Source organism: Acipenser ruthenus, chromosome 18, assembly GCF_902713425.1.
Source record: "Acipenser ruthenus chromosome 18, fAciRut3.2 maternal haplotype, whole genome shotgun sequence".
Classification (NCBI taxonomy): Eukaryota; Metazoa; Chordata; class Actinopteri; order Acipenseriformes; family Acipenseridae; genus Acipenser; species Acipenser ruthenus.
The window spans coordinates 24,087,145-24,113,669 of record NC_081206.1 but is presented as its reverse complement, the minus strand read 5'-3'; the positions used below and the strand labels follow the sequence as shown (position 1 = coordinate 24,113,669).

The following is a 26,525-nucleotide window of genomic DNA, read 5'->3' as shown; positions in this document are numbered from 1 at the left end:
CAGATGCTGAAATGCTGTTGCATTAGCAGTAAGAAGCCCTGTTTTTTCTGTTGGCTGGGTGTTAAGCTGTTGTCACAGAGAGGGAGGAATGGAGTTGGCCCATGGCCTGTTGCTAAATGAAGAAGTCTGCAGTCAACTCAGCGAGCATCAGAAGGCAGAGTTTGTATTCGAATGGCTGAGATTCCTAAAGAAACTTTTAATTGCTGCTGACAGGGTAAGTAGGACCACTCTGTAATGTGGACAAGGTTTGCATGATTGGAGCTGGGCATGTCTCATCAATTAGGCAGCTTCTCTTCTGCAAGTCATCATAGCCTCATCTGAACTCTCCTGGTTCATTTTTAAGTATTCTCTGAGTGCCTGAGTACTGAGCCTAGGTTAAAGCAAAGTGTTGTGTCTGCTCTTGCTTTTTACTGGTCCATACAACGGCGTTAGCGAGGATCCTACCACATACTAGATGTACCTGACACATTTACAGTCTCAGTTTCATGGGCTTCCTCTAGGATTTTGTATTGAATACAAGGAACGTATAAATCCTGCATTGGATCTGCCAGAACATACTGCTAGACTTTAACAAGTAAGGAATTGATATTAGTGGCCAATGAGCCAGATTATTTAGAGAAGGATGGCAGCAGTGCCTGAACTCTTAAAATCGGCTCCTCTCCTGGCACTATGGGTATTACAGTAAGTTGACATTAAGCTTTGGTACTCTCTATGCACAATGATACCAAATTCTGTCTAGTGTAGTTTTGTAACATCCAGGCTTAATCCTTAGTGTCAATGTATTAACTGTGTTTTTTAAATCTTTGTCTGTGCTTTGGTTATGTGTCTCTAGGCTGATTTAAAGGAGAAACAGAAGAAACTTGTGGAACAATTGACAGCTCTGCTGAACAGCTCTCCAGGGCCTCCCACCCGCAGGCTCATTGCCAAGAACCTTGGAGTGCTCTACAGCGTAGGGGACACGTTCTCTGTGTACCAAACTGTGGATAAATGCAATGAAATCATTCGCAGCAAGGATGATTCCCCCAGCTATCTACCCACCAAACTGTGAGTCCAATATAGGTGCTGCTAGAAACCTGTATTCATTAAAATGGGTGATAATCTGAAAAATCTACTGGACTGCTCCGGATTTACACAAACAGTACCCCTATTCTAAGCATGATGGGTCATTTTATGGAGCTTACCCTACACAATATACCATAACAGTAAAAATGAAACCCACGATTGCTTGGGGAACCATACAATATAAAATGCTTTAAACATGTGTAGGTGAACGATTATCCGTTTTGCTGAATGTTGTAACAGAACAGTTCTGTCTGGAAACTGTACCTTATGCCACCTGAAATGTGGAAATGTTTTCGGTTCTAGTGTTGGAATGCAGCAGAAAAGCTATTCAGATCAACTTCCATTATTATTACTTCAATTGCATGTGAACTGGAGCTGAATTCTGTCTTACAGGCTGCACTTTTTAAATTATATATATATATATATAATTTAAAATCACAATAGATTAACATCCCCAGTAAAAGAGATATAATGAACGTCTGTATATATTTCACACTTTTTTGAGCTATAGCTTGAGAAAGATCCTAGTAACCTCAGCTGCAGAAATGGAAGCTTTGTCTTTGCAACCACTTGTCTGTTTTTCATAAACAGTCCTCTGCATTTGTTTTGCTATGCTATTCTACATGCAGCTCAGTGTTGGTGACCTACTTTCATGATACTGACATCTGTAAAGTGTTGATTTTATATGTTAAATGTATTTGAGATTGACCAACCAAATATACATAGTAGTGCACTGGTTATCACTGAATCTGTTTCTAGTTCAGTTATCAGTGGAGATAAACTAACTAGACACTGATTGTGAACTGTAATTATTTTACATATTAAAAATAAACCACCACAAAATATCCTTATTACTTGAGGCAGCAGGGATGTAGCGGGGGGAAATATGCAATAAAATGTATTGAAAGCAGTAACATTTTTCTGTTAAAGTTGACACTGCTAAGAAAAACGTAAACATCAGCTTTTTTAATGTACTTATTTAGTATTTTCTTCAGGAGCACATTTTTTTCCTTTTTTTTTTATAAAGATTTTTTTATTATTTTGCAGTCATATAAATGTCAGTAGACTGACAGGTTGATTAAACTTTATATTGTAATTTCAGTGCTGCAGTTGCATGCTTGGGTGCCTTGTATGAGCAACTGGGCAGGTTGCTGGGGAATTCCTTCACTGACACCGTAGGGAACTTGCTGAAAGCAATGAAGAGTGCAGAGGTAAGGAAGAGAAAATCAATCACGGAGTACAAAATGATAGGAAACATTACTATGGAGCTGTGCGAGCTACTGAGCCAAGGCTGCTGATTGTGGGTGTGAGCATCCAGATTACCCAGCGACTCGCTGCTTGACCTTGAACTACGCAGTACACCACCCAGCTGTAGAACTGGGTAAGGCTAGGGACTTCATAGAAATGACACATTGCATGCATCTATTTTGTAATCATATATGATTGTATATCTAATCCTATATAGAGAGATGAATGCATAGTGGTTTATTGGATCAGTGTATGTGTCCTATTACTTTCTAGTCTTGAAATACTTGATTTACACTAGGATAAATAATTATAACCCCACGTGTAGCAGTCCAGTGTATAGCCACTGAAAGGACACTGCAGCACTAGAGCAGAAGCGACAGAGGCAGAAATAGGGAAGCATCAAACAATATAAGTAAGGTTTCCAGGGGAGCAGTCCAAAGATAAATTGATGATTGATGCTTGGTGTGTTGGTGGTGGTTGTATATTTTGGGGCTATTTGTTGTATTGACTTGAAACAACGACAAATTAAGAATTTGTGTATAACTTTAACCTCCTATCCAATATAGCTATCACAATTGCTCCAAAATGTCTGACTGGATTTCTTTTACATTCGTATAAATGTGTGCCATTTTAGTTTGTAGAGAATCTGATCCAAGGTAACTTACAAGTGGCCATTTTTAGCAGGTGTGTTCATAATTTTGTACCTGAGATGTATTGTATTCTCTCCAGCACTGAGTAAAATTGAATGGGTTGGTCAAATGCCAATAATACATTTCTCACTATCTGTGAATATTGTAACCATGAGTGTCCAAAGATGAATCCAAATATGTATTTTTCCAACCAAACAAATCTAGTGAAATCTTTAATACCAGAAATCAGAATTAAGCGGCCACCTGTCCTGTACAACTGATTGACAAAGGCAACTTGAATAAGACCCTCAAACCTTTTAGTCCTTTTGGTGACCAGTTACTTCAGATTTAATTGTTAAACATGACAATCTATAAATCTATGTCCTGGTACATGTCTGATGTTTAGATTTCTAGAATTTAGCAATAAGCTTCCATTTTCCTGAATCCTTCTGTCTTCTCTGCTAGTCGCAGGGCCGTTATGAGATTATGTTGAGCTTGGAGAAGATTCTTCGTGGTCAAGGAGTGAGTGCTGTACCGTGTCACAGAGATATCTACAAAGCTGCTCGTTCCTGTCTGACTGATCGGTCCATGGCAGTTAGATGTGCTGCTGCTAAGGTATGCCATGCCATGGCATAACATGCCACATCGCCATAGACTGAAAGGAAATCGTTTCTGTGCTGAAAACTCAATTGGTCTACTATCTGTACTTGTGTACAGCATACTGTGTTGTGTACAATACATACACCTAAGTGAAAAAACTAAAAAACAGATACATGTATCTGCTAAAGACGTAGTTTATAGCTAAAGAAACTTGTGTTGACAACATCAAGAGCCAAGAGGTTACCAATACAAGTGATGGGCAGCTTGAATTAGCTACCAGTATGGAAAGATTTGACCTATGAAATCAGGTGTGGCAACAATTCCGAAATTCATTGAGAGTTTCAGTCTGAGACCCAGCAAAAATCAAAGAAAAATGAAAATGCCTTCCCCTGGGTTTAGATGAAAATGCAGACTGCGGAGTAATATGAGAGCCAGTTTTGCTTGCAGTAGCTGAACAAGGGGTTGTCTTCTGCAGCACTTATTTTAATAAGCACTGTGCCGATTTCTGCTGATACTGTAGGGCTTGAAGATTTGTTTGTTAAATAAAAAATATGCCGCTTTTCTAATGATTTATATACATTACACTGCAGTGTTTGATATTTAAACTGGTCCTGTTAAAGCTTCAAACTGACTTTCCCATATAATATTTGAGCATGTCTTATTTATTTATTATTTTTCACTGTAGCATGATCCAAAAGGTAAAGGTAGCATAAATGGTTTTGTAAGTATCTGTAATTTCCTTCCCACCTTAGACTCCCCTATTTAATACACATTTTCCCCCACAGTGTCTCTTTGAACTTCAAAACGAGGCTGTTTTTATGTGGAGCTCTGAGCTGGAGAATGTATCTACACTGTGCTTTAAGGCCTTTGAGGGCTCTAATTATGATGTGCGGGTGGCAGTTTCAAAGCTTTTAGGCACAATTCTTGCTACAGCTGTAATGCCTAAGCAAGCTCCAGGTAAGAGAAAGAAAAAAGAGCTTTGTTTATGCTCTTAAAGTAGTATTTTTGATAACTAATGGCTTCTGTTGTTAAGATATTGAAGTTAAAATATCATGAGAGTATAGTAAAATTACATACTTTTAAATTTTTGTTTTAATTAAAAAAAAAAAAAAATTACATACATGTTACAACTGTGAGACGATAACACTACTTAAGAGTCCTGACCCTTTCACTGAGAACAATTTTAATTCACTGTGTTTTTGGACGGACAGAGAATTGGGACTTAGGAATTGGTCCATGGTCTCACTTTTCTTATCTCAGGTCAATAAGTAAACATTGAAAAATGAGCAGCTGTCTGAACAAGATGCAATTGCATAGCTGTGCCCTCGTGGCTAATGGGAATTAAAGTGTGTTTAGTACTACAGAATGCTATTCAGATAGGTGACGCAGCTTTTAGCTTTTTAGGCAGTAGGCAATAGGCCACTGTACTTGAGAAATGGCAGACTCCCATTTGTCTCAAATTCAGAATTATATTTATGGTAACTGTATTTTACTTTGAATGTATGGAAATACAGTTTATTGCGTCTATTGGGGCTTATTGGTACTACCAATAAAAAGAAAATGCTGTATCTTTTTTGTTTCTGTTGTCGTTGTCGTCGTTGTCATTAGTACTGTGATTTTAATGTGCGGGTGTGATATCAGCCTCTTCACTGCATTCCCCTCTCCCATGATCTTCCCCGTTCAGGCCCAAGGCAAAGTTTTCGTAAGAGCTCCTTGGAGGATGTCATGGACCTCCTGGCCACAGGTTTCCTCCGCGGGGGTTCTGGGTTCCTGCGAGCCAGCGGAGATATGCTGAAGGGGACCAGCTCAGTCAGCAGGGACGTCAAAGTCGGTGTAACTCAGGTTGGTTCCTGAGCTTTTGTGGTGCCAAAGGACTGCCATTTGTTTATGAACTTGCCTGCAGAGCAGATGCTTTCAGAGCAAGTGCAGGCATCCATGAGGAAGATATTTTTAGAACATGTTGGTGTTCAGTCTTCAGTCTTAACCCATAACTTGCTGGGTGGTTTGTACAAAGTGCCAGTCTTTTTTTTTGTCTTGATTTTGTCAACATGTTTACTGTTTGTTTACTGCACTGTGAATAGTAGGCATACAAAAGGACTGATCTGAGCATCTAAGTGCACATTGTACTGTATAACTGTTTCTTTAGAAAAATAAAGGGTTCTCTTGGTTGTAGCTGTAACCTACACACTGCAGTCTGCTTGCAATTAAGCCTTTCTACTGTATGTAGCTGTTCTGAAAGTCGTGTAACACCAGAAAGCATTTTCTGACCATTTTTTTTAAAGGGGCGAAATTCAATCAAACGTAATCTGGGGGGAAAGGCATTTTTGGAAAAAGCACATTAAAACGCCATTAACAAAATTGAAATGGATTTACATGCTTTCTGTTAATTTTAATGGATTTGTATTTTCCTAAACACCTTTTTTCCAAGCTAAATGTTAATAAAAATTGGGCCCTTTGGTGAATGTGATATTTTGCAAGCCAAGAAATTTTCACCAAGTTACTGACTCAAACTTAATGTTATGTTGTTAGTTGGACTACAAACATATTGCATGTTTAATTGCCTTGAGGGTTTGACTGTATTTCAACTCCTTGTAGTCCTGTGTTGTGTTCGTCTCAACACTCGGGGGCCAGTGGCTGGAAAGGAATTTCTCTACCTTACTCGAACACATCCTGGAGCTGGTTTCCCATCCCAAAGCAACGCAGACCCAGATGGATGCTATCTGCTGTCGACGCTGTATCTCCTTTATCCTGCGAGCCACTGTGGGGGCCCTGCTCGGAGAGAAAGCACAAATCACAGCTGCCAAAGAGATTTGCCAGGCAGTAGGAAAACAAAAGAAAGCTGTAGGTACGGGAAAGAGGCTATTTTGGTTTTGATTGATCATCATTGTGTCGGCATGAATGCCAGAGCCTGAGAAACAGGAATGCATTCTGGGCTAAGGCCCTTTCCTTCAACACTTGGACGCAGGTTGAAATCTAACACAAGGCAGTGTTTTCAAAATCTTTAGTAATATCCCAGAAATTCTGTTTGAAGCTGAAAGGAATATAAATTACACGCTACACAAATTTCACAGACCTCGGTGAGCGCTAAATTAAAATACCCATCTTAGGCAAGGTAGTCCAAGATTTACACTCAAATATATACATTTTGAAACCTTTTAATAATGCAGTTGTTTGTGATGGTTATCCAAATGGATACAGTGATTAAAACATTTCAGTAGTTTCCCTTGTGATCAATACATACCTGTTTTTTTATTACCTTAGGTGCAGCAATCCTTTGTAATCTTTCTCTCTGTTAACTAAGGCATCTGAAGGACAGATTTTCCCTAGTAACATTTTGAGTGATCATTCCATTATCTTGTCTTTTTAAATGGTAGATGCAGCCATGAGCGACAGCAACATAGAGACAAGAGTGGGAACGACGGATGTATGTGCGAGCCAGCATGTGCTTGTGTGTGCGCTGCAGGAGCTGGGCAGCCTCATCCTGGGTCTGGGCACCACTGCTGCACCTCTTCTGCAGGATACTAACACAGGTATGTTGTGTATGTAAGTTGAAGACACACTGCCAGTACATGGGGTCACCAGACCAGATGGGGTCTCCAATGATAGCAGGTGTTCCATCAAAACTTATTTATGAATAAGGACGTGGGAATAAAAATATAAAAACAATCGTGATTATGTTGAGATCTTTCAGGAACGCGTGTAACGCAGAAGACAGCAATGGTAAGTCAAATGTTTTGTTGCAAACTCTACAGCCTGTTCAGAAGAACTCACAAGACAATGCTAGAGGTTCAAAACTTCACAGTATCAACCTTCAGTCAACAATCAAACTATTAATAGTTTCAAATAAATAACGGGGAGCAACTAGGCGTTGCTATTACCAGATACATTCAGATTTTGTGTTTTGCAAAAGGGATCTGTATTACATTGGATCTGAAACCTTTTCAAAAGGAGGAATACTTGATTTTTAGCATGATATTAACTTCTGGTCACGTATTTTAAGTTATATAACTGCCTTTTTCTAACTTTTTGGTCTTTTGTTTAGACGTTATAAACTACCTTGAATGTCTGTCTTCGTGCAGCGATGCCCTGTAATATTGATTTGATTAATTATTTATAGAGCTGATGTTTTGGCTTTATTGCTTAGTTGTGAGAGTTCTGTGCTATGCTTATAGTGGGCTGTGCATTGGCAGGTAGGCTCTGCTTCAGTAGCTGGGTGGTGGCCAGTAGCTGGCTTCCATTTATCATTTTGGGTTCTGGGAACTCTAGTCAATACTCGGCACTGCACTGCTTCAGCAGGAGTTTTAATATCAATCTCTTAACGTTTTCCACAGTTGATGCCTATTAATTCTGCTACAGACAGTGTGGCTACATCGCATATACACTGCATCTACGTAGTGACATTTGACATTGGTTCACTTTACCCAAAGCAGTTCAGACCTATACTTAAACATATATGGATAGTTACAGTAATAAGCACATATTACTTGGGGATTTCAAAAGCTCTGTGGGTATTCATTTTTGTGAAATGGTCCAGTTAAGGTTTTTTATATCCGTGGCGACCAGGATATACTGAAATCACCCGTCTCTATTTAAGTATGTTATACAAAAGTTTAATATACATCATTGGAATCTCTCATGTCTCAATCTGGAGGTACATGTCTGTCCCCTTGTGCATTTGGCACCCTTACATTTCCACATGTACCTACTGTGGCTGTAGATAAGTGTTTTACTGTTTGATCATACCGATGGCTCTCGTATTGTTTTTACAGCAGTGGTTACAAACGTTTGTTTTTCTCTTGTAGGTGTCCTGGACACGGTAATCTCTGTGCTACTCCACCCCAGTGCCTCGGCCCGACTATCAGCAGCTTGGTGTTTGCGCTGCCTTGCCGTGGCCTTGCCCTCCCATGTCTCTGTGCTGCTGGATCGCTGCTTGGAGAGGCTCGGCGCTCTCAAGTCCTGTCCTGAAGCAGTGTCAGGTTACAGCGCAGCCATTGCAGCTCTGCTTGGAGCGGTGCAGCAGTGTCCCCTGGGAATACCACACGGGAAGGGCAAGGTAACAGGTCTTTGATGCTCTGCTCAATAGTTTTACAGGAGGGGGGATTGTTGATAATAGACTTCTAGTGACATATGTTAATCTGTTTTCCAATTACTTATTTATGACCCCCTTGTCCCCTTAAACATATCCTCCGAAGAAGTAACTGCTGTTTACATTAATTGATATTTATTTGTGACTTTTTAATATCTTCTTTAGATGGTGATTAGGCTGGCAGAGGACCTGCTTCGATCCGCATCTCAAAACAGCCGCATTTCAGTACATCGGGTACAAGCTGGTTGGCTTTTGTTGTCTGCACTGATGACATTAGGTAGGTCAATAAATGTTATACATAAACTAGATGTTCTTGCCTCTTGGTATGTGTTAAGTTATTTCATGCATATGTAATTTGATGTACTGTAAGTTATGGACTATATACAAGTTGTCTCATCTGAATGCTTAATTACTGTGCCCATTATGTTGCTCCCCGACAGTAAAAGACTGATTTTTACTATCAAATAGTAATCCATTTATTTATTATTATTAATAATAATAATAATAATAATAATAATAATAATAATAATAATAATAATAACCAATTTTCCGTAAACAGGGTGGAGGATCCTTCCACTCTTTCAAAATAAAAAATGTGGTGTGTCATATGTAAATAATTGTTTTTTATTAAATTCTGGAATTACTGTGCAGTTTTTGGCCAATGTGTAATACAGTTAGCATGTTTTTATTGGTTCATGTGTCCTTTGGGACTTGCAGGCCCTGCGGTTGTTCATCATCATCTTCCGAGAATGCTGCTGCTGTGGAAGTGTGCCTTTCCCCAATCCCCGAAGGACCTGGACACGGAGAGGAGCCGGGGAGATTCCTTTACATGGCTGGTGACTTTGGAAGGCCGTGCTGGAGCACTGTGTGGTAAGCAAAGTAGCTTAATGAGGTGGAATAGTGTAAAGTATGCTCTTGTTCCACCATGTTCCAAGCTGCATAAAAATGCTGATATGACCAGCCTGGCACACACATTCCAATAAAAAAAACAAATGTTACATCTGCTCATAGAGTATGGGTAGTGTAATACTATTATAATTTAGTGAACATTGTTTTCCAATAAAACGAGAGCTTGTATGTACAGTACAGTACCATTCCCCGTGTAATTGGCAAGAGGTGGCAATTGCCGGTAAAGCGAGTCTGTCAGGATAACAAGTGTGTTTTCATACATTTTTAACCATGTCTTGACAACCTCTTATGCAGTTGTGTTTATGCTAGGTATGGGAATTGCAATAACCAGTTGGGCAGTTATCAGAATCTAGGTCAGGGTGAATTAGTTATTTTATTCAGCATATCACTTTATCAGATACATTTCCTAACATATTGTGTCACCCTCCCAGAATCTACAATTCTGTGAAAAGAAAATTCTACTGAGTGTACATAATAAACATTTAACTATCTAAAAATAGAATAGCTGGCTTTATACCAATCATGACATGAACATGACTACAATGTTAAATTACAGCAATCTGAGCTTCTAAATGTCAATGTAGAAATTTGACAAACAGCAGAACCTTTAAATAATTCAGTTTTGTAGAAATTAATATTCAGCTGATGGCTATGTTATCGCTCATGGGCTGAGAGAAAAGGTGATTCCATTAATCCTGCCTCTCCAGTACAGTCAGTCCCCACAGGGGGGAGCCTGCAAAGTGCTGTTCAAATGTTGTTGTTGTTTCTCATGTTTTCCCCAGTAATGAAAAGCTTTGTTTCACACTGTGGAGATCTTCTTACTGATGATGTCATCCAGAGACTTCTGCCACCACTTTCTTGTGCTGTAGCTTTATTAACACAGTAAGTTTACAGCATATGTGTTTAGGCATTGTATTTACAATTGCTGTGTCTGTTTGATGGTGTTTGATTCGCTTCCAGAGGGTTACAACTCTAACAGTTGACCCTGTGGGAAATGTTTGACCACCCCTGCTTACTTCCAGTTGTTGTTGTTTAACTAAGCAAGCCTCAGTATTTTGTTGCCATTAGGGAGGGATGACTATTCTTTGTGTTTTTTGATGCATGTCAAGTAGATGGAAAATCATTTAACTTCCATTTCTGGCTTGAGGGTTGAAATTGGCCAAAGCACACACTTTTAAATTTTATTAAAACCATTTTAAAATGATTTGTTTTGTTTTTTTAAAAGCCTGCTTTCTCACAATTTACTGGATACAAGCTCAAACTGTGCTGAATGCAAGAGGGTTTATTTCTTGAAACGGAGGCCTGAGTCATGTTTAAGCAGCACTGCCAATTTCTTTTGAAAGCCTTTGTCTACTGGTGCCCTTGAAACGCGTTAAACAAATCGTGGGATTCCGGCACAAAGTATTTTAAAAAGCTGCATTACTGGGTCTGGAACAGTGGCTAAATCCACTACAGTGCTCTGTTTATCTCTCTCCTATGTTGTATAGATCAGAATATCCACTGGGGATAAAAATGTGGGGGTTTTCTAGCTGTCAAACCTACCCTGAATAGAAACTTTGGGGAAAATCACAAAATGCTCCCGTCCTACTTTTTCTAGCTGGCGCCAAGACTTTAATTAATAGATTAACTCTGATTGCTGTGTTAATACAAATGTGTGCTTTAGCATGTAATGAACACATTATATGTTTTCTTAGGTTGCCTTCGCTGATCAAAGCATATGGGAATCCCATGAAAATTATAGCTATGCTCTTTAGGCAAAGACTTTATGAGATCCTTGCTTTGCTGCCCCCTAAGACCTATGAGGGTAAGTACATAAATCAAGCACATTGCACAGCTTGTCAGTAATGTATAGATATTACACAGTTCACTTTGGAGAATCGTTATTTGGAAATGTGGATGACGTTCTATCAATACATTCCTGTAAGGGGTCGATTTTGAGTGAATTTAATATAGCCACTGTTTAGATCAATAAAATAGGGGCACTTTTCTTGCTGAAGTTATTTATTTAGATAAAGAACCGCAGTGTTTATATATACAGTCATTTGGATCCATTGAATAGATCCTGTTCATTGCTAAATTTAGAATGCCTGAATGATGAATGGAAATACATTTAAATCTTTTCTTTTGAACCGAAATATCTTGCTTTTTTGTATTTTATACATTCATACTGTATTCTTGAGTTTGATCCGCTGTATCCTGGAAATGATGAAACACGTTAGAGAAGAAATAGGCTGATATATTAATGAGTCTGCAGATTTCCAGAAGCAAAGGCATTGCCTGTATAACCTGCCAAAAACCATCTTGCTAATCTACCAATCTGATGCTACTTTTCACTTTTGGCAGCTGCCTCCATTATATTGACATTGACTGCATCATTGATGTTTATCGATCTGGAAGGCAGTACTAAGCGTACATTATGTATTGAACAGACAGCTGTTCATTAATTATAACTGCCTACAAATTAGACAGTCTGCCTCAGGACTGTCTTTTGGCCACGTTCCTGGAGCGCTTCTTCAGTTAAGATGACGTTTGCACGTTTTAAGGTGGATATTGTGGAAGTAAAAAAATTAATATTGTGGCTGTACATTTTGGGAGAACATGGCCCAGTACAACTTTTGCATTTTGAAACTGGGTAACTTAAGTTCATTTTTGTATTGCTTTTGGTCTGGTGGTTTATGCATAAAATACAATAAAAACATGCATCCCATCTCTCCATACAGTATACATTTTCCTTAGTGCTCATTATTCTAATTATTAATTTACTTCAATAAAACCATTCCATGAGAGTGATCATTTCTCTTACACTTTAGCCATGGTACTGCTTTGCTTTTGTTGGTAGTAAAAAAAAAAAAAAAAAAAAAAATATTCCTTGTTTGTCAATACTTGCAGGAGGTTTCAACCAAATCCTCAAACAGCTGGTCACTGATTTGACTAGCCCTGAAAACCTGGTTTCTGCTGCATCGTTCCTGCTTCCGGCTCTCTGCCACCCTGATGATGTTCTCTTACTGGGGCCAGCACTACAGGAAACTGACCACAGGTTCATTGAGGAGCAGGTGTGCTTTCTTTAGTTTGCATTATTCCTATTTTTTAAGTACTCTTGTATGCGGATTTGTAACGGTATGCTTTGTAATTCTACCAGCTGCAGCAGGGTGGCAGTACGGGGGGAGGAAGCCTCGAATATGACCCCTGTGCTATCTGTGAGAAGGTATCGGAGGTGGATATTGTGCCTACGCCGCTGTCCCCAGCTCCGTCAGTCATCATAGCAGCAGTTGGTCTCTTTGGAGTTGTGTTCCCCCACATTTCAGCACAACAGAGGTAACTGGCTGCTGTAGTTTATGGAAATATAACCATATTAGGTATGTCTGCCAATAGTGTATGTCACTAACTGTTGTGTTTTGGTTTTTCTTTTTTTTTTTTTTTTTTTTTTTTTTTAGGGCCCAAATCCTGGAGCAGTGCTCAGAATCTATCAAACAAGTCAAAGGGTCTCGGCAGCAGACTGTCCAGATCCATGTGGTATCTGCATTCTGCAGTGCTTTAAAAGTAAGGCTTTTGATTATTGCTCAAAACTAAATGTAGAATGGGATGTTGTACTTTTAAGTACAACATCCATCTTAAAAAGACCAAATGAAACTCTCACTTTTAACTATACACACAAGTATAACATTGTTTAAGCCTTAAACTGTTCTGAACTTTCTAAACAGTAAAGTTTGTTTGTCCAGTGTCTGGGTAACAGTCGTGTGAGTTTGGGCCCGGAGGAGGTGAGGAAGCCTGCCTTGGCACTGGTTATGGGAGCCTTGGAAAGTGCCAACCCTCTGTTGAGATGTGCTGCAGCAGAGGCTTTGTCTCGACTGGCACAAGTTGCAAATGATGGGGCCTTTACTGTCGGAATAGCACAAATCAGCTTTGATAAGTAAGTAGAAATTGAAGACTTATATTTGTGCATATTAATATTTCAGAGATGGAAATAAGAGAATTCTAGGTTATACTCCCAAGTTTGTTTAGCTCCAGTGTATAGGTAACAAGCTTGTGTGTGTCTTATTAGACTCCTAGTAAAATCAGGAATGGATCACTGCTATGCTGCGGGAGTCTTATTTCCATCCCTGTATTTAGAAAGATTGTTGTCTAAACTACATATTCTGAGGTCACTTAACTCCCTTTCCTTCTAATCCTTGTCATGTTATGCTATACTCCTTAAGCAAATGCATTGTACAGTTTACATATGCCAGATTTATTTTCAGAACTATATCTTTGCCGAATGTTCTTTGTTATACTGCAGTCAGCAGTAATCCTTCCTAGACCTGTATACAGGTCTGTTGTGTTGAGAGTTGAGCAGAGACACAAGGTGGTCAAATGCTCAGATTCAGCTGACGTATTTTAAACAGCTACACCTGCCTTTACCCTTATCAAATTCTAACCCTCACAAGCTCTTTGAAGATCCACTTTTAATAATGTAATCTCTTTTCCGCTGTTCTTCAGGTTAAAGTCAGCCAGGGATGTGGTATCACGGACGGGACATTCCCTGGCTCTGGGATCTCTGTACCGCTATTTGGGTGGAATTGGCTCAAGTCAGCACCTCAGCGCTTGTGTTGGAATCTTAAGTGCCCTTTCTCAGGACAACACCTCACCAGAAGTTCAGGTAGGGCCTTCAGTGTTATTATTATTATTTGTTTATTTAGCTGACGCCTTTATCCAAGGCGACTTACAGAGACTAGGGTGTGTGAACTATGCATCAGCTGCAGAGTCACTTACAATTACGTCTCACCCGAAAGACGGAGCACAAAGAGGTTAAGTGACTTGCTCAGGGTCACACAATGAGTCAGTGGCTGAGGTGGGATTTGAACCTGGGACCTCCTGGACCTTTTCTTTAACCACTAGACCACACAGCCTCCTGTGTGGTCCAGTGCCATCTTGAAAGGCTATTGTAAAATATATTAAGTAGTGGAATAATGAAAGTTGTTGTTGGTTTTTTTTTTTTTTTTTTTTAAATGATACAAAATTACAGTATAAAGGATACAAAATTCAATTGGCTTACATTTATTGGAGTCGGGGAGGGGGTCTCCAATAACAGATCATTACTGAACTAGTCTAATTGCACTTTCTGTAACATCTAAATTAAGATTTAAAATTAAGCTTGAAACATTTTGTCCCTTGAGTCAGTTTGATCTCTGATGTGTTTCCTTGTTTTATAGATGTGGGCGTTGCATTCCCTGTCACTGGTGATAGACTCTGGAGGACCATTATACCATGTCCATGTGGAGCCCTCCTTTTCACTGGTTCTGATGCTGCTATTGGCTGTGCCTCCTGCTTATGTGGAAGTTCATCAGAGCCTTGGTCGCTGTTTAAATGCACTTATTACAACGCTTGGTCCTGAGCTGCAAGGTACTCCATTTACACAAAGGTGTCTTGGCACCTTATTTTAATGCATGCACTGTAAATTACGACTTGCATTATAAAGAAGCATGGTAATATTTTTTTTGGAATACAAAAATAATAAATTACATTTATTGTATTGTATTACATTTATTGCATTTGTCATGCACTTCATTCATTATATATGTCTCAAGCTGTCATTTTAAAACATGATACTGTAGTTTAATTTAGTCTCAAAGCTATGTCGAGCGATTGGTTTATTCTGTCACGCTGACCTGATGAAAAGCTATGGCAGTGAATGTGTCTCCCTCCTGCCAGGGAGCGGCTGCTCTGTCTCTTCCCTGAGGACCTCGTGTCTGGTTGGCTGTGCGGTGATGCAGGATAACCCTGACTGTTTGGTCCAGGCTCAGGCCATCTCCTGCCTGCAGCAGCTTCACATGTTTGCACCGCGGCACGTCAACCTGACCAGCCTTGTCCCCAGCCTCTGTGTAAGTGACACACAACCATACGAGTCAGAAAGCATGTAGAGAATGTGTGTGGGTATATGTGTCTTATATAAGATATTGGGCCACACCTAAATATCATCTACTTATCCATTTCTGAATTGTATCTCCTAGTTGCCCACAAAAAATATATATGTATATATTATCTCCTGGACTGACAATATTAGTTTTTCCTGGAGAAGTTTGAGTAAATTCCCTTAAAATTAAATTGCTGGTAATTCACAGACTAGTACTAGTGCGATCTTTTTATACTTTAGTAAAACCTGTACCATTTCTTTGTAATATTTTGTTATATGTTTTTTTGTTTTGATTTTTGTTTTTCATGCATTTTAATTTATGAAAGTATTGCGTCAACTCCCTGAGATGATTCTTCTTTATCAAGTGGCCGAATGTTTGTGAAGTGGCCTCTGAGTTTTCACCTACAAAGGTCAAGTAGACAGACACATGTCTTGAGGGCCACATTCCACGCCTAGGTCTAGATTTAGCCACCATCTCTGATGTCCTGGGTATTCCAATTTTCATAGTTCATTAAATAAAAAGAACTGTAAAATAAATATACTGTAAATGACAATGTTTCTGTTCCCGCAGTGGGGTTATAACTGCTATGTAATCTGCTCTCTTATACAGGAAATCTTGTTGGATAATTCTGTGTTGGTAGGTCCCTATCCCTAGCAGGTTTGCTGTGTCACATTTCCCTTGCATCCACTGTTGAATATGTTTTTGTTTTTCTATGCATCTATTCATTCATTATCTTTTTAAAAACTAACCTGATCCATAGAAAAGGGAGCATGACCAGGCATTGCTGTTTCTTTGTACCTCAATCTGGGGTAGTGTTAAGGCTGTGCTTCATATTTCTATTGGAAACTGATACTGCAGGATCACTGGAACTTTTCTAATGTTGTTCTATTGAGGATACTTCACAAACGAGACACTACGCGGTACCCCGGGGTAGTTCATTTTACATCATGATGATACTCCTCATGGCTCCCACATACCCAGTAAACAACAATAGGTTTGTACGCAGGTCACTTTTGAGAGTTGAGCCCTACACATAAAAAACAAAACAAATAATAAAGAAAAGTTAGGTAAAGATGCACCGTTTTGGCAGCATAACTAGGATTAAGACTATTATCGTCACTGTCAGTGACGCATCATTTTTATTTATATTTAAACATGTTTGTTGGATGTTCCCATGACAATAACCTAGCCGTTGTGCCATCAGTCCCTTTTAACCAGCTCGCACACACTCAAACTAATAGCAGCAGTTTCTCAATAGAACTCCTTGCAGCTGGTCCCAATGATACTGCTGTGTATCTAATATAGAATGTTCTTTGGCTACCCATGCTATTTCATTTATAAGAGAAAACAAAGTCCATGTCAGGGAAATAGTTTAATATTATTTCTTCAAAGAAGAAAAGAAAAACCTTAACACTGTCCCAGCCTCAGATATACCCCTTCTCACCTTTGTTTTTTTTTTTGGCTGGAACAGGACATGTTTTATGCTTTTCTCATTGCATACTGCAGGTTTTAACAGACAAATGGCCAGTGCAGCAAAAGCCTGCAACAGTAATGCTTCTGGTTATGATTTCTGTTTGTTTGTGTGTGTGTGGGGGGGGGGGCTTTTTTTCTAATTTTAACAATTGTCTTTCCAACATGGATGACAAATATTTGCTGTGTGTGTGTGATTTATTTTTGTGTTTTTGCATCTTTTTAAAATGTAATCTTGTGTTCTGGTGTAATGACAGGTAATGGCGTTTATCATTGTAATCTGAGCATGTTTGTGGGCTGAAGGAGTGAAAGCCGAATGGGGAAAAATCCTTGTGTCCTTGTCATCCACTGTATGCAGCATTCTGTTATAAACTGTGCATCCTCATTCTCATTGCTCAGTTTCTTTGCACATCATGCTCATTTGCTTCTGAGGGTGAGACAGGAAAGGCTGAAGCAGTAACTCTAAAATAAAATCATATATATATAACTTTACAAGTTCTGTACCTTTAGACATCTGAGCCATGTGAAACTGAGATCAGGAGACTATTCTATGCCAGAAGGCACAGCTAAACTTTAAGCAGGGGGAGGGGCTAGCTAACTATAACACCAGTGTGATAAGCCACTGTACTGTATTACAGCTCTTTTTCCAGTAATAATTCCACTGCATTTTCATAAGTAAAGCTTGTGATGCATTATCACCAGGGATCCTAGTTTTCCTCAATAAAAAATAAATAAATAAATCTGTGTTATTCCGCAATTAAAAGGCTAAAATTGACACAGGAAATATTTATTGGTACACTGTTAAATTCTAAGGAAGTTACAAGTTCACCAGTGCTATCAATCAATAATCTAAACTTTACAAATAGTATTTGTCTGTATGGCTAAAGTGTAAAACTAAAAATTCTTAGACCGCATTGAAAATCTGTGTTTATCCTCGTTATTCCACAGTAAACGGATTCCTAGGATCCCTGATTATCACCCATACTTACCTCTGGTTGACTCCATTATCTTCCATTATCACAACCAAGGAAATCCAAAGAGTACTGATCAACTTATTTAACTCCTTAATCTTTTGCATATGGTGCAAGTAAGAGGGGGAGGCTGTATTCAATGCATAAGTGTAAATTCCAATAATATGAAATGGCAAAACTGTGACTGTAACCAAACTAGAAATAAAAGCTGCATTTTATTTTGTTTTGAGTGCTTTTACATTATTTTGTGTTTTCTCCTTTCTGAAAAAGAATGGTGCACATTAGCTTCCACTATACTGTTAAATAAAAATCAGAAAATCAAACATATCTCAAAAGAACCATATGTGTTCAAATGAATTACAAGGGTTAGTGATTGTGAAAGAAACCCTGCAGTGTGTGTTGCAGGTGCTGATCTGCCCTGGTGAACTGTGTTTGCAGGTGAATTTGTGCAGTTCGTATCTGTCACTGAGGAGAGCTGTGGTGGCCTGCCTGCGTCAGCTTGCACAGAGGGAAGCGACTGAGGTTTCTGAACATGCTGTCACCCTCGTGAAAGACCTTTCAAACAGAGAACACACTCTCCTGGGTAAGATCCTTCATTAGGAGTTGAGCATTATTTACACCTGCCAGATGCTTTCTCTCCAAGAGAGATTTAGATACCCCCTTACTGTAAGGTAAGTAGATTCTGAACGTAAGGTAAAGCTACAAGAAGCTAGTTTAAGTTTAGAAGTTAAGGATGTTTTACCAGTTGAGGATTAACATGTATTTAACTGGAAGATGTAACTTTTCTGTGTGCAGATGTTACTATCAAAGAGACTGGTCTGGAGGGGGCCTTGTTCAGCCTTCTGGACAGGGAGTCGGATCGGCGCCTCTGCAGAGACATCAAGGAGACGTTGGGTCACATGCTGACATCCATGGCTGTGGGGAAGCTTTCACAATGGTTAAAGCTCTGCAAAGATGTGCTTTCTGCCTCTGCTGGTAAGAATAAAGCTTTTCCTGTGAGTAACAGAGCTCTGCTCTTGGAAAAAGCACTTCCCAGAGGTCACATTTTCTGTTTCATTGCAGTACCGTATGAGTAAAAACTGCTTCTGACCATAGGATTTATTTGGTGCATCTCAATGCATCCTTGTTTTTATATGCCTTTTTTGGGCATGGTCACAATCATGAGTTTACTTTTATGATTCACTTCACTTAATTCTGCCCACGGTTATTGAGTTAGGCCGAAGTTATTAACTGATCATGAAACATTAATTTGATCTCGTCAGTGCGACGTTTGAGTGCTTTCCTGCTAGATCATAACAACTTTGCATATTTCAATGTAATTGCTCTACTTGGTTTTTATCTTATTGTCAATAAATATCGGTATATCTACAAGGATCTCTAAAACAGAACTAAAATAGCTGAAGTTTCAAATCTTTCAGATTTTATGTACGTCAACCAAAATCCCTGAAGACAACCCTTGATCAGGCTGTATGTAATACTGACCTTTCCTGCCTTTATGAGCTCCCACTCGTTGATCACTGCGCTTAATAAAATATTCAGTGAAACAAGGCAGTAATTCCTATGGGGATCTAGCTTTAATGTATTTTATGTGCTCTTGCAGATTTTGCTACTGCTGCCCCGGTAGAGATGACTCAAGAGGAGGAGGATGGGGATCGTGTGGATGACGCCTCCGTGTTTACTTCCAAACCCGAGAAATCCTGCCCCTTCACCAACCCTCGCTGGGCCACCCGTGTGTTCGCAGCCGAGTGCGTCTGCCGGATCATCAGCCAGTGTGAGAACGAAGATGAGGCGCATTTCAACATGGCCCTCGCCCAGGAGAGGAGGCTGCGGGACCCCACCAGTAAGTCTGGATGGGATTTTGGATGGGTTAAAAGTGTGCCAATTGAGTAGGACTATGACTGTTCTCAATGTGTTCTTGTCTATTCTAGCTTGAATCTCGCATTCTATTTTATTTTTATCCCAGAGTATATTAATAGCTACCTATTATTCTCATAAGTAACTTGTCACTAATGTATGATCTAGAGAGTGATTTTAAATTAGGGTGGGGCGATTCAGAAAGCTCTAGTATCAAAGGTATTCGTGCCAGGAAGGCACAGTAGTGTGTTGTGTTGTGCTGTAATTCTTATTTGCTCATCAGTTTAGGTGGTGCCTGTAAGATAAATCAAATGCATCGTCCCGTATACCCTCCTATGATAGCTTCCTATCTATTGGTACCTACCAAATTTCACCATCTAGTCATGAACGTTGTTGCTGCACGCAAGATGAAAGGTATGTTGCAGGCAAAGAAGCTAGAAGCATGCTTGTCCTTATCAAACATGTACATGTACATCTCCGCAGCTTGGCACTGCCTTTCTCTATAGATGCTGATGAACTTGCCTTCCCTCCAGGTGATTTCCTGGTGTTGCACCTGGCAGACCTGATCCGAATGGCTTTCATGGCTGCCACTGACCACAGTGACCAGCTGCGCCTCTCTGGTCTGCAGACCCTGCTGGTCATCATCAGAAAGTTCGCAGCAGTTCCAGAACCAGAGTTTCCAGGGCATGTGATCCTGGAGCAGTATCAAGCCAGCGTAAGCATTCTTCTTTTTCTTTTCCCGATCTGAAGATGCAACAGCCATGGTCCAATGGCAGGAAAATGAAGAGGAAATGGCAGAAATGATTGTATCTTAACTTATTGACCATGCCACCTCCTGATTTTGAATTCGTTCCCACGTAGTTTTGGTTTGGTCCTTCTTTTAGGTGGGTGCAGCACTTAGACCAGCCTTCACTCCTGATACCCCTCCGGATGTGACTGCAAAAGCATGCCAGGTAAGAAAATAAACCTGACCTTCCCAGAGCAGCTCTCTATATAAACAAAGAACATTCTGAGAGAGAACTGGTTTATTTCAGCGGAGGCAATGCAGTCCAAGCAGCGTTTCAGTTTACTTTTATATAGTGCTTTATATAAGATGTGTAACAGATGGTAAATCTATGAAAATGAATGAATAAACTAGCTTTTTGTATTACCACTGTAAAGCTGAAATGAAACCTGAGTCATGCTTTCCATTTCCAGGTTTGCAGTGCCTGGATAGCCAGTGGAGTTGTAAGTGACCTTGGTGACCTGCGGAGAGTCCACCAGCTGCTGGCATCATCGCTGGTGAAGGTGCAGGCTGGGAAGGAGGCTCAGAACCAGCTGTACAATGAGAGCACATCCACCATGGAGACTCTGGCAGTGCTCAAGGCTTGGGCTGAGGTAGGAGCACCAGATGGAATATGAGTAACTGGATTGAAGCCAGCTTTTTGTTTTGTCCCTTTGCGCAATAATAATATATTTGTAATTTGTAATTTGTTTTAGGTCTATATTGTTGCAATAAAGTGCCAGAAGCTGTGTGACAGTCCTCCAAAGCAGCTTTCAAAGATTTATTGTGAAGACTACAGCAGTCCATCAGCAGAAGGGCTTCTCAACCTGGTTCAGGCAGACTTAACAACCCTCAGTAAGCTGTGGCTGGCAGCTCTGCAGGATTACACCCTCCTGACTCTACCGCAAGAGTACACAGCACAGCTCCCTGCTGGAGGTAGGATTTGTGTTACTAAGCATTTCGTATGCGTACAGATAAACTGGTTGGAATGGCATCATAACATTTGAGACGCATTAAGTTAGAGCATAATTAACGGGAAATACGAAAAGATATGTACATCTTGGCAGTCTTTGATTTGGAATTATGGTATTTTAAGTCCAAAGCTGCTTTACGTTGCATAAGTTTGAAGTATAATTGCTGGCTTGCAATACATCAAACACAAATCGCCAACTAGACAAGATCTGATTTACATCTAGTGCTAGAGAAACTTAAACATAGTTTACTTTTAGTGTGCCATGATAATACTTTTTTTTTTGTTTGTTTTACATTGAGATTTGTGTTTCATTGAGTTTGTGAGCATTAACACTCATGTTGTTTCTGAATATGGCTCAAAGTGATTCTTTTCTAGTGTGCCTGCAGGTTTTCAAAAGGTTCTTTTAAGATTCACCAGCTTACTTTCTGAACGTGTATTTTCCCTTTGTTTCCCCAGGTGGTGCATTTTACACAGCAGAAACAGTAGAACATGCCAGATCCCACTACGTTAGCTCCTGGGCTCCCATTCTTCACGCTACAGCAGTGTGGCTCAACAGCACAGGCTTCATCGTGGTGGACGAGGAGCCTGCTAACCTGTCCCGACCCGTGACTCCCACCACAATGGGGCAGTCAACCTCGCTGGCCAACGTCAAGTCTCCTGAGGATATTAACACAGATAGATTCTATCTGATATTGGGTCAGTGTCCCACAATTATATTCAGTTTTACACTGTACTGATAATAATTCACAGATATTTTCATTTTAAATTAAAAAGAATTACATCTCAGGTATGTAAAACAGCAAAATAGCCACAAAAAATAGGAAAAGCACACCATTACTTAACAAACTCCATTGTGTTGACTTTAGAAGCCCATCAGTGTAAAAAAGAACTAACTAAACCAAGCTTATGGGTTACAGCAACTTTACCAAAGTTTCACAGTAAATCACGGCCTGTCAAACAAGCCCTTTATCATTGGGATTGAACAGTTGTTGTTTTTTTTATATAAAGTGTGTACATAAAAATCTGGGTACTATTTCAGATGCAGAAAACAAAAGTGTTGGAATAATTTCTTTTATTTGTCTAGTTGAAAACAAGCATTGTTTTTAAGTGAAGCGTGCATTGCTTTAGAGTGCCAAGGCAACAAGAAGAGTCCTTGTCAGGCAGTAGGAATGGGAGCTTTATTCCTCCTTGTAAATTAGATTAATGGAAATGTTCCTGGTTAAACAAAATTTAAATCAATCAATAAATAAATATTAAACTGGCAAACTGATTACGTATTGAGCCAGGTCTGCTAACAGTACTAGAAGTGAATTCTGAAGCCAATACTCATACATTATGGATGCTTGAAAGTTATGTGTTTTTAAAATATGGTTTTAAGGCCCTGTCTAGACTACATAACCGATCTCGAACTGTACTCAGAAAAGCTTTAATTAATCCAGCTCAAAGCGTCCACGCTGAAGTACCGTTTCATGTTTAGTCTGACTTAATGCGTACAAACACTAAAATAGCTTGGTTACAGTTCCTAGCAGCGCAATGGAATGTGGAAGACATAGCGCTTCTTAGCATGAACGTTGTGGCTTTGTTTCTTAAAAACATGAGGTACTTTTTATCATAATGTGTGCGTTTTCATTTTGAACTCTGAAGTTCTTGACCAATTTAATTGCTCCAGATGCCGAAATTAAGGCACGTTGATATCTGATCGTGTCGCTCCATTATCCACCATTTTACAACAAGCCTCAGAAATTGTATACGGTACAGCAGTATTGATATTCTCAACTCCTTCAGGCGCCTGTTCTGAGTACTGTATTTGTGATGTCCACACGCGCAAAGCATAGCGGATAGCATTTTGGGATATTGGAGGATACACAAAAAATGTAGTTCGGTATTACGGCGGTATTACACACTTCTGACAAACCGCACTACCTGATGCGATCTAATTTAGAATCAGACTTGAGACTACCCCCTGAGGTGGTCTTGAGTATGGTTCTCGAGTACGGTATTAAACGCTGTGTAGTGTAGATGATAACCGTATTTAGCACTTTTAAGCTGGTTTATAAGGCATAGTGTGGACAGGGCCTAAGTGGCTGATACCTGTACTGCAGCCTAAAGGAGTTGGTATAACGTTTGACTAATCTGCTTTTATTAATTGCAGGTATATGTGTAGAGTTTCTATGCTCTCCTCGCTCGGATGCTCCAATGGAAAGTATCCCGGCCTGTTTGCAGTCACTGCAGTCTTTGCTGGATGTTCCATGGCCACGGTCGAAGATTGGTAATGATCAGGTAGCTTTTACAAGGCTTCGGTTTTTTTCTGATATTCATTTGCTAGCTGGTATGTGAGAATGTTCATATGTATCTATTACAGGGCTCTGATCCGCTGTGCAAACAGACTTAATTGGTAATGCGTAGCATGTGTTCTCCTTTTCTGCAGGCTCTGAGTGTTGAATTGCTGAATGTCCTCCATAGACTGATACTGACCAGGGAGTCTCCAGCCGTCCAGCTGGCTGTTCTGGAGCTGGTCAGGCAGATCATCTGTGCAGCGGAGGAGCATGTGAAGGAGAAGCGAAGGAGTGCAGAGGGTTAGCGTCTTTTGAATCACTCCTCCCAGCCTGTGTCAAATGTTGATTAGCTTGCATTGATCACATGAGTTGGTGCACTGGGTAATGCCTAGGGAGTTTAGTCCCTGAAACTTGGAATAAAAACAACTACCTTTAACCAGATAATAGAAGTCGTTTTGCTGCAAACCTCCAAAATACAAACATTGCCAGGCTTGTGTGTATCTCTTCACATGATGATTTGTGTTTTATTATTTTATTGGATGCATCTGTACATTTCCATTATTAAAACTGATACTGTACACACAATGCTTCATTTTTTGCTGTAAGAGAACCCCAACGGTTAACTTTTTGCGGTTCGGTATTTGTAGGTCACAAGAAGCATGCCAGAATACGGTGGTGGTGGTGTTAAGAAATTACTAGTAAAATACTACTGGCGTGTAAATCCTGCAGAACTCCTGTTTGGTGTACTCCCAGTAATCTGCATGCCTGAAGATACGCTGTTTAACTGCGGTCTTTGTACTTGTTAAAGGTGCTAATGACATTGTTTAATTGTTCTCAGTTGATGATGGTGCTGAAGAGAAGGAAACTCTGCCAGAGTTCGGAGAGGGAAAAGATACCGGAGGCCTGGTGCCTGGGAAATCGCTGGTATTTGCAACGCTGGAACTGTCCCTTTGTATTCTTGTACGGCAGCTACCACAGCTGAACCCCAAGCTTGTAGGCAGCCCCAGTGGCCATGGAGGCAAACCACAAACCCTGACGGAGAATGACTGCAAGCTGGTATCGGCAGCCTTGGGAATCCTGTCTGACCTTCCTTGCATCTGCTCACCTGAAGGTAGGATTGGGATACAAGATGATGCTGATCAAGAGAAATTCCAAATGAGAATCGGCATCTGTTTTCCATTACATCTCTACACAAAGAAGGCCAAAGTCAACCCAGGAAACTATTTTCAGGGGAATGAGTTACAGGAAATATGTTTTGCATAAATATTTATACAGTGTAGTTCAAAGTAAAACCGTCCTTAAGTCAAATACAGTAATAATTCAGTCACTGGTCTCCATTTTATTGTGATGAAAATCTGTTGGTTCTTTGCATATTATTTATTTATTTATTTATTTATTTATTTATTTTTGTATTTGAAAAAACTATGCATTAAAGTGTAAACATTTGTTTCACACAAAAACTCAGATTTTTGTCTTGCCCTGTATTTGCTCTTTTTTTTTTTAATTCAAATAAACCCTGCTGATACATTTATCTGCAAACCCTCTTGTCTGCAGGCAGTGTTTCTATCCTGCCTACCATTCTGTTCTTGATCACTGGTGTCCTCCGGGAGACGGCAGTGAAGGTGCCCAGTGGTCAGATCTCCCTGCCGGTCTCGGCGGCTCTGCAGGCTCTCAAAGCTGTGGTCTCCTCCCCTATGGCCAGGGCAGAAAAGAGCAGTGCTGCCTGGACCCGTCTGCTCCGCTGTGCTCTTGTTACCCTGCTGGACTTCTGGAACACGGGTAAGTCTGAACCAGAGATGTGGCTTCTATACATTTCATGCGTTCTGACACGGCTTCATACCAAAGAAAAAACATGCTCATAAATGTGGCTGACGAAGTCTTTAATCAAAGGGGTAAGGTAAACTTATAGAAACACAGATTATTAGCTATAGTGCCTATTTTTTTTGTGTTTGTAAATTAACTTCTTGTTCTATATACTAATACTCTACTGCTGAAATTGCATATACTAGCCTAAAGGGATTCATCCGAGTAAACAAAGGAAAGGTGTGCTCCGTTTTGTTGAACTTCCATGCCTATAAACACTCACTTTAAATAGATCATAACAAAATGTAGTGTTTAATGGTGCCATTTTGAGTGAGTTGAATATAAGAATCAACAGAAAACTTGAAAATAATAAAAATCTTTTCTCCTTAGATGAGATGCACCCAGAGTTAGATGACATCAGCCTGCTTACAGCGATCACTATATTCATTGTGTCTGCTAGTCCTGATGTTACAGCTGTCCAGTGCCTTCAGAGTCGGTGCATTGACAAGTTTAAAAGAAGCCTGGATTCGAAGGATCCCTTGGTAAAGACAAAGCATTTTCTCTGTTTTGTTGCTGCAGCACATTAATTTTATTTATGTCTATTTATTTTACGTACAAAATTAATCCTTTATATTGCGCTCGGCTTTAAGAAGAAACTGTTTTAACAACTGTTTTAACAGCAGATCAATTCCTTGAGGTTGGCCATTTCAAGGCCAACCTCTATAACACATGTTTTTTTTTTGTTCATCTTTCGTAGATACTGACCAGGTGCTACCAGCTGCTACTGTCCATCTTTCGGAACCCCAGCCAGGCTGTGTCTGTCCCCTACATCCAGTCCCTGGGGTCAGTGATCGTAAGCAGGCTCCAGAGAGTGGAGAAGAGAAAACCAGAGAGTTCTGCAGAGCTGCAGGCTATCCAGGAAGGGGTTAAAGCTCTTGAGGTCCTTGTGTCTATGGCTGATGAGGAACATCGTAAGTTGGCACAGTTGCA

At 39.9% G+C, this 26,525-nt stretch overlaps 1 protein-coding gene across 2 annotated transcripts in view; it reads left to right on the top strand.

The window, feature by feature from the left end:
• The window catches only part of LOC117418221 (HEAT repeat-containing protein 5A-like), a 31,606-nt gene that overhangs the window by 2,524 nt on the left and 2,557 nt on the right, over nt 1-26,525 (top strand). Inside the window, exons 2-36 of one of the 2 annotated variants that reach the window (XM_058991626.1) lie at nt 4-214; nt 833-1,044; nt 2,165-2,273; nt 3,405-3,554; nt 4,325-4,496; nt 5,224-5,381; nt 6,135-6,384; nt 6,914-7,069; nt 8,342-8,592; nt 8,791-8,902; nt 9,343-9,495; nt 10,317-10,416; nt 11,229-11,338; nt 12,424-12,587; nt 12,674-12,849; nt 12,969-13,074; nt 13,254-13,444; nt 14,011-14,170; nt 14,724-14,913; nt 15,223-15,392; nt 16,035-16,061; nt 18,305-18,449; nt 18,662-18,841; nt 19,467-19,706; nt 20,254-20,435; nt 20,605-20,673; nt 20,918-21,097; nt 21,200-21,419; nt 21,913-22,152; nt 23,609-23,736; nt 23,885-24,032; nt 24,571-24,843; nt 25,287-25,511; nt 25,926-26,077; nt 26,293-26,506. In XM_058991626.1, the coding sequence (XP_058847609.1) occupies nt 89-214; nt 833-1,044; nt 2,165-2,273; nt 3,405-3,554; nt 4,325-4,496; nt 5,224-5,381; nt 6,135-6,384; nt 6,914-7,069; nt 8,342-8,592; nt 8,791-8,902; nt 9,343-9,495; nt 10,317-10,416; nt 11,229-11,338; nt 12,424-12,587; nt 12,674-12,849; nt 12,969-13,074; nt 13,254-13,444; nt 14,011-14,170; nt 14,724-14,913; nt 15,223-15,392; nt 16,035-16,061; nt 18,305-18,449; nt 18,662-18,841; nt 19,467-19,706; nt 20,254-20,435; nt 20,605-20,673; nt 20,918-21,097; nt 21,200-21,419; nt 21,913-22,152; nt 23,609-23,736; nt 23,885-24,032; nt 24,571-24,843; nt 25,287-25,511; nt 25,926-26,077; nt 26,293-26,506 (5,839 nt within the window). In that variant the 5' untranslated portion in view covers nt 4-88. The remainder of the gene's footprint in view (nt 1-3; nt 215-832; nt 1,045-2,164; nt 2,274-3,404; nt 3,555-4,324; nt 4,497-5,223; nt 5,382-6,134; nt 6,385-6,913; nt 7,070-8,341; nt 8,593-8,790; nt 8,903-9,342; nt 9,496-10,316; nt 10,417-11,228; nt 11,339-12,423; nt 12,588-12,673; nt 12,850-12,968; nt 13,075-13,253; nt 13,445-14,010; nt 14,171-14,723; nt 14,914-15,222; nt 15,393-16,034; nt 16,062-18,304; nt 18,450-18,661; nt 18,842-19,466; nt 19,707-20,253; nt 20,436-20,604; nt 20,674-20,917; nt 21,098-21,199; nt 21,420-21,912; nt 22,153-23,608; nt 23,737-23,884; nt 24,033-24,570; nt 24,844-25,286; nt 25,512-25,925; nt 26,078-26,292; nt 26,507-26,525) is intronic. The other variant, XM_058991627.1, reaches the window with a different exon arrangement.